The sequence below is a fragment of the Carlito syrichta genome, unplaced genomic scaffold (genome assembly GCF_000164805.1).
Source record: "Carlito syrichta isolate Samal-C Ts95f unplaced genomic scaffold, Tarsius_syrichta-2.0.1 Scaffold89967, whole genome shotgun sequence".
In the NCBI taxonomy this organism is placed as follows: domain Eukaryota; kingdom Metazoa; phylum Chordata; class Mammalia; order Primates; family Tarsiidae; genus Carlito; species Carlito syrichta.
In genome coordinates, this window is record NW_007034063.1 from 38092 (window position 1) to 45961 (window position 7870).

General features: G+C 54.1%; 1 protein-coding gene across 1 annotated transcript in view; it reads right to left on the reverse strand.

The window, feature by feature from the left end:
• The window catches only part of SIPA1L3 (signal induced proliferation associated 1 like 3), a 125380-nt gene that overhangs the window by 12931 nt on the left and 104579 nt on the right, over window positions 1-7870 (reverse strand). The window contains exons 17-19 of the mRNA XM_021712493.1: window positions 7000-7163; window positions 6123-6316; window positions 3796-3939 (exon numbers count right to left, since the gene is read on the reverse strand). Coding sequence (XP_021568168.1) covers window positions 3796-3939; window positions 6123-6316; window positions 7000-7163 — 502 coding nt within the window. The remainder of the gene's footprint in view (window positions 1-3795; window positions 3940-6122; window positions 6317-6999; window positions 7164-7870) is intronic.

Sequence of the window (7870 nt, forward strand, 5' to 3'; positions counted from 1 at the left end):
ACTCCAACTCAAAAAAAAAAAGAAAAAAAAAGAAATTAAAAAAAATTTTTTTTTTAGTTGGAGTCTTACTCTTGTCACCCAGGCTGGAGTGCAGTGGCACACTCACAGCCACTACAGCCTCGACCTGCTGGGCTCAGGCAATCTTTCTACCTCCTTCCAAGTAGCTGGAAGTACAGACACATGCCACCCTGCCTGGCTAGTTTTTGTGATTTATTGTAGACGAGGTCTCACCAGGTTGCCCAGGCTGGTTTCGAATACCCGGGCTCAGGCAATCCTCTTGTATCAGCCTTCCAAAGTGCTGGAATTACAGGTTGAGCCACTGTGCCCGGCCACATTTTATTTTTTTTTGAGTTGAGGGGTTGCCCAGGCTGGAGTGCAGTAGTAGGATCACAGCTCACCACAGCCTCCACCTCCTGGGCTCAAGTGATCTTCCTGCCTCAGCCTCCCAAGTAGCTAGGACTATAGGTGCATGCCTCTGTGCCTGGCTAATTAAAAAACATTTTTTTTTTTTTTTTTTAGAGATACAGTCTTGATGTTGCCCAGGCTGGTCTCAAACTCCTGGTCTCAAGCAATCCTCCTGCCTCTGCCTCCCAAAGGGTTGGGATTACGGGTGTGAGCTGCTGCTCCTGGCTGGGTGTGTGCATTTTAAATCTGGTAGGTATCACAGAGCTGCTCTCCACAGAGGCTGTGGGGGCTTGTGCCCAACTTACACTGCACCCACAATGCAAGAGGGGCCCCTGTGCTCTCTGATCCCTCACACAGTGTGCAGTTCTGATAAAGGGCTGTCCTCCAGTGAGTTTCAACTTGAAGTTTTCTGGCGAGCTATTTTCAAAAGCATGAGTGTCATCTGTGTTTCCCTTTCTGTAAAATGCTTCCCATGCCCGTTTCCTGAAGGGGTGTTCAGGCCTGTGTTCAAATCCTGACCCTGTGTGCCTTGGCCAGGTGACTCTGTGGTGGCCAAGCCTGTGTCCTCATCTGCAAATGGGAGTCACAACAGATCCCTCAGCCCGAACACTTTATTTATTGATTGATTGATTGATTGATTGAGTCGGAGTCTCACTCTGTCGCCCAGACTGGAGTGCAGTGGCCGCTCCCGGCCACCGGAGCCTCGACCTGCTGGGCTCCGGCGATCCTTCCGCCTCAGCCTTCCGAGTAGCTGGAACTACAGGCACGCGCTACCACGCCCGGCTAATTTTTGATTTATTGTAGAGACGAGGTCTCGCCAAGTTGCCCAGCGGGTCTCGAACCTGCAGGCTCAGGCAATCCACTCACCTCAGCCTCCCAAAGCGCTGAGATTACAGGCAGAGCCACCGAGCCCGGCAGCCTGAACACTTTATAGAAGAGGTGATATTCATAAAGTGACAAAGTGCTGCTCAGAGTGGCTGCTCCTTAACAGTGGCATGAGAGTCATCTCCTCCAGGGAGGGTCACAAGCAAAGCACTCCACTCTGGGCCTTTCAGGCCTCTCTAAGTCCAGATTTATCTGCAGTGCCGAGCCACCGTGTGGTAGCCATTCCCCAATGGGTCCAGAGTGTGAGGCCTGGGGGCCAGCTGAGGCTGGGCCTGTGGACAGGGAAGGCTGGAAGCAACGAAAGGAAGCAAATGAGGGAGGAAGCTTCTTCCATGGCCCTCCACTAGATGTGGACTGGTGCAAACATGGAGGCATAAAGGATGTGCACCAAATGGGTATGCTTTAAGGCAGGGGTCCCCAACTTCTGGGCCACGTATTGGTACCAGTCTGTAGCCTGTGATGAACCCGGCCACATAGCAGGAGGTGAACAGCTTCATCTGGATTTACAGCCACTCCACCTCCTGTCAGATCAGCGGCCTCACTAGATTCTCACAGGAGCAGGAACCCTCTTGTGAGCTGCGTATGTGAGGGATCTAGGTTGTGCGCTCCTTGTGAGAATCTAATGCCTGAGGATCTGAGGTGGACCTGAGCAGTGGAGCTAGCACTGGGGAGTGGCTGCAAATATAGATTAACATTAGCAGTGAGATTTGACTGCACAGAGACCATAATAAATCAATTGCTTGCAGACTCATATCGAAACCCTATTATTGAGTGGCAAGTGAGTTGATGTACTTCAGTTGTCCAGCTGCATCTGGTGGCAGGCTTTAAGTCAGAATCTGACACCTATTTTAGTCTGTGAGCGGTCCACCCATTACTTTATTTACCACTTCTGTCTGCCTTTTTTAAAATGATGAGTTGCTCAGTTATTTAATTATATATTATAATGCAATAATAATAGAAATAAAGTGCATAATAAATGCTATGTGAGGCTGGGCTCGGTGGCTCAGTCTACAATCCCAGTGCTTTGGGAGGCTGAGGTGAGTAGATTGCCTGAGCCCGCGGGTTTGAGACCAGTCTGGGCAACTTGGCGAGACTGCGTCTCTACAACAAATCAAGGATTAGCTGGATGTGGTAGCGCACGCCTATAGTTGGAAGGCTGAAGGAGAAGAATCGCCAGAGCCCAGTGGGTTGATGCTGGGGTGGCCATGAGTGTGCCACTGCACTCCAGCCTGGGTGACAGAGTAAGACTCCAACTCAAAAAAACAGAAAAAAAAGCCACGTGCTTGAATTATCTTGAAACCATCCCCCTACCCGCAGTCTATGGAAAAACTGTCTTCCACAAAACTGGCCCCTGATGCCAGAAAGGCTGGGGAATGGTGCATGAATGGATCTTGCTCTTGCCAGAACCTGTGCTGGGCACCCAGTGGTGACAGAGACAGCCCTGGATCCCGCCCTTTCAGTCCAGTGGGGAGACAGACTCATCATTAGACAGTGACAGTCCAGAGGGGTCAGGGCTGTGGGAACCCAGGAGATACTTGAGCCTGATGGCAGGATATCAGGGGAGGGCTTCCTAGAGGAAGCAACAGCCAAGCTGTGGCCTGAAAGACGAGGGAAAAAAATGTGCCAGAAGAATGTGTGTCTCAGGGATTATCATGAGTCCCATTTGACAGATGAGGAATCTGAGCCTTAGCACGATAAAGCCACTTGCCCAAGGTCAATGGGAAGGAAATGACAGAGACTGCAAGCTGTCCTCCAGGATCTGTTTTTCCTTAATAACTCCACATCCCAAATTTTAGCTGGGCACATGGCCCCATTCCCAGCCTGCCCTGGTCAACAGGAAGTAAGTGTAGGAAGAATGTGAAGTTTTGGGAAAAGTCATCGTAAAGGGAGTGCCCCTCCCCCACCTGCTGGCTGGAGCTAGATACTACGATGGCCAGAGCTCTGGCAGCCCTCTTGGATGGGAAGGATGAGCCCCCTAGAAATGATGACAGCAGTGAGTTGGAAGGAGCCTGAGCCCTAATGAATTTGTGGAGGTGCAGCACCAGCCCAAGAAGGCCCATCTCAGGGACTCTGGCCTGCATAAAGACTTGTGTGCTTAAGTCGTCGTTAATTTGTGTTTTCTGCCACATGCAGCCAAACCAAATCCAAATCCAATTTGTATTCTGCAATTCTGCACTGTGATAATAACACAGTCATAACACACAGTCTATTGAGGGTTTGCTCTGTGCCTGACATATTTTACATACAGTGTTGCATAAAATCTTCATGACAGCCCCAGGCAGCTGGCGCTGTCACCGACCCTGGTTGGTCGACAAGGTAACGGGATCAGGGATATGAAGAAACTTGCCCAGGTTGCATAGGGAGCAAGAGACAGGGCAGGACTTGAACCCTGCTCCCTGACTCTAGAACTTGATCAGGTCCCCCACAAAGCCACAAGGCCCTACATTAATCCTTCTGGGACAGAGAAGGTGGGAGTATCTGGCAAGGTTGGGTGAAGGTGCCTACCTTCGTACGCCTTGGCTGCGTTCACCAGGCTGGACCACTCAAGACCGGTGGCCGTGTCGGGCAGCGGCATCATCCCAGGGTCGAGGCGCCGCAGGGGCCGGTCCCGTCCGTCAGCCAGCGAGAGCTCTGAGGCTGAGATGGCAGCTGGGTAGGCAGAGCAGAGATGGGAAAGGGTTGAGCACGCCAACACGGGAGAGAGAAAGAAACAAAGACATTATGTCATTTATTCCAAGATGCTAAGTGCCAGGGATAACCTCCAGCAGGTAAGGAGGATGGAAGTGCTGGATCTTTAAGTAAATGTGACTTTATTTTGTATGTACGTATGTATTTATTTAGAGTTGGAGTCTCACTTTGTTGCCCAGGCTGGAGTGTAGGGGCATGCTCATGGCCATTGCAGTCTCGACCTGCTGGGCTCAGGTGATCCTTCTGCCTCAGTTTTCCAAGTAGCTACAACTACAGGCATGCACCACCACGCCTGGCTATTTTTTTTTAGTTGTAGACATGAGGTCTCACCATATAGCTCAGGCTGGTCTTGAACCTGTGGGCTCAGGCAATCCTCTCACCACTGCCTCCCAAGGTACTGGGATTACAGGTGTGAGCCACTGCACCCGGCTTATTTTTATTTTTATTTTTTTTGAGTTGGAGTCTCACTCCGTCGCCCAGACTGGAGTGCAGTGTTCGCTCCCGGCCACCGCAGCCTCGACCTGCTGGGCTCCGGCGATCCTTCCGCCTCAGCCTTCCAAGTAGCTGGAACTACAGGCATGCGCTACCATGCCCAGCTAATTTTTTTGATTTATTGTAGAGATGAGGTCTCGCCAAGTTGCCCAGGCGGGTCTTGAACTCTGCGGGCTCAGGCAATTCACTCACCTCAGCCTCCCAAAGGTGCGGGATTACAGGCTGAGCCACCGAGCCCGGCTATTTTTTTAAAGATGGTGTCTCACTGTGTTTTCCAGGTAAGAGTACAGTGGCTATTCATAGGCAGGGTCATGGTGCACTGCAGCCTTGAACCCCTGAATTCAAGTGTGCTCCTGCCACAGCATCCGGAATCGCTGCGATGACAGGCATGTGCCACCACACCCATCTAGGTGTGACTTTGAACGAAGTGCTGGGGGAAGCCTGGCAGAGGTGATATCTGGACAAAACTCTGAAGGAATGGAGTAAGTCAGGGATTCCCGGGGGAAGAGCATTCCAGGCAGATGGAACTGGCAGCACTAAATCCCTGAGGCAGGAATGTGCCTGTAATGTTTAAGGAACATTGAGGAGGCCTGTGTGGGGCCCTGTGAGCGCCAGTGAAGGCTTGTCTTTTCACCCTGAGCGCGATGATGCCCCTGGAATGCTCCCTCTGGCTGGTGTGGGAGATGGACTCTGTGAGCAGAGGCTGCGTCCCCAATCCAGAAGGGAGACGATAACAGTGGACAGGACCAGGGTGGGCCATGGTGGGACCACAGGCAGATTCTTGGTCTGTTTTACAGATATAGCCAGAGCAATTTCCTGAGGAACGGCTGGGGTGTGAGACAAGCAGAAGGGCACAGGCTGGTGCCACAGCGCTGGCCTAGGCACAGATGGAGGAAGCTGGCAGGGGAGGTGAAAGTTCGTTTCGATGCCAGTCCGGGAGACATGGGAGGAGGCTGGCCACAGGAGCTGGGGCTCAGGAGGATATCGGGGTGCAGACATAGATTTGGGTTGCCAGTGTAAAGACAGGGTTTCAATGTGGCAGGGTCGCCATGGGAGATCTGGTGGGTTCAGGTATGGCATGCGGGCAGAGAAAGAGACCCCTGGAGTCTCAGCGGCTTAGAAGTAACAGCGCAAACATGGCTGCAGCTATCATGCACAGGGCCCTGGGCTCCTCACAGCCCCTGAAGGGAGGGGACAGCGGATGACAGCAAGGCACAGAGAGGTCAGGAGACATACCTGAGGGGACTCAATCAGAAATGGCAGAGCTTGACAGTGAACCGAGCTGCTCTGTGTTCCCTGGACTGAGCCTGGCACTGAACCGGGGGCCTATGGGGATCATCTCAAGCCTCTATTAGCCAGCGGGAGGTGCTGTTATAATCCCTAGGCATGGTGGAGGGAAACTGAGGCTCAGAGCCAGACACGGCCTTGCTGGGTCCACATGGCTTCGAGCTCGTAGTTTTCAGTGCTCACTACATGTCGGGCATTGTGCTAAGTGTTTACTTCTACTAACCCCATGAGGTGGCATGATTTTTGGCCATGTTTTTCAGACAAAGAAACTGAGGCACAGAGAGGTCACGTCTGTGAGCAGAGGGCCTGGGACACAAGCTCAGGCCATCAGCTCTCCGCATGTGGGTGCGTGAACAAGCCCTGACCTTCCTGCTCTGCCTTAACCCCCTGCTCGCATCTCCAGCCTCCTAGCTGGCTGGTGGAGCTGAGAGAGCAGCTGCTATGGCAGAGTGAGTCATCAGTGACATCGGTAACAAGCACCTGGGCCTGGGGGCACTTGGCTAGTGAAGCCAGGCCTGGCCAAGGGCGTCTCTTCAGCTGGGGGGGGGTGCAAGAGGATCTGGGGCAGGCACAGGAGAGGTGGAGAGCCTCAGAGGCTCAGGGTCCCTCCCATGCTGAGGCCGGACGGGACTCTCCCTGGCTCAGGGGGACAGGAGGGTCAGTTGGGGAGGGGGTCTGCGTGCACTGTGAAGCTGAGGGCCCTGAGCTGGGGTCGCAGCAGTGGCAGAGACAACCCAAGGCCCTATCCTCAGGAAGCCCCCAGCGCAGTGGGGGAGGCAGATGCATTGTTTTGAGGCAACAACCCAGGGTGAGTGGGGCTGTGATGGGGAAACATTCGGTAAGGGCTGGATTGAATGGGAGAACCCCAGGGGGCCTGCATAGCTGCCTGAATGGGCCTGGTAGGGGGGATGGAGGACTTCCTGGAGGAAGGAGCATCTGAGCTGAGACAGAGAATGAGGCAGGTGGGTTGGAGAGACTCAGATCTGCGTGGAGTCTAGGTCTATGTCCTCTGTGCACACCAGCTCCCTGCCTTGGCCCCCCCCCCCCCCCCCCCGCTTGGCTGTGGCTGAACACCTACCACGCACCAAGCCTTTCCTCAGGCAGAGCAGCAAAGAAGAGAGGCAGTTGAGGGAGACACACTGTGAAGTTTGGGAGCAGGAGAGATTCCACCCAAGCACACGGGGATGTGCTCTGATTTGCTCAAAGCTGCATCCTCAGCGCTTAGCGCAGAGCCTGGCCCACAGCCGGCGTCCAGAACATGCGCGGACAGAGGGCACCAGAGGGGAGCTAGGGGGCTCTGAGGCAAGAGGTGGGGGCTGCTGAGTCTGGGACTTCGGGGAGCCATCGAGGAGAGAGCAGTGGTTGAGCCCAGCACTGCGGATAAGCAAGAGTGACCCACAAGAGGGCTGAGGAAGAGCATGTGGGCAGAGGAACAGCCCTGTGGGATGACCTGAGGGGATGGGATCTAGAGGAGGGTCCCGGAGGGGGAGGGGCTGAGCTGGGGCCCCGGAGGGAGACCCAAGACATCAGGGCACGGAACGCAGGTGCAGATACCAGAGCCACGGAGGATGTGAAGGGGGAAGATGGACACCCTCAAAAGTCCCAGAGTGTCCTCCGTCCCACCCCACCATGTAGAGAAGCTCCATCGGATAACACAGGGGCACAACTCTCAGCCGAGACCCTCGTGGCAGAAAGCGTCCCTGAATTCAAGGTGTGTTTAGATTTGAGTCAGTGTGCAGATACTGCATCGTATATAACACATAATCCAGCACCCTGGATTCAACACACCGGAGCTCCACACTGAAGCAATACATCACTCAGAAGCGGGGAAAACAGGGGCTGCAAGCAGCCTCACGTCCACCTGGGTTGGTGCCAGTGGACACATCACCCTTCAGTTCTGGGACCTTTGGGACGTGGACAGGGGATGGCAGGGTGGACTGAGGGCCCGGTCAACCCCAGCTGGCCCACGGCTTTTGATGGAGACGAGGTATACAGCGGCCTGCTCACAGGGGATGCTCAGTAGGCGTTTGCTGAATGAATAAAGGGGTGGGCTGGGCTCGGTGGCTCAGCCTGTCATCCCGCGCCTTTGGGAGGCTGAGGTGGGTGGATTGCC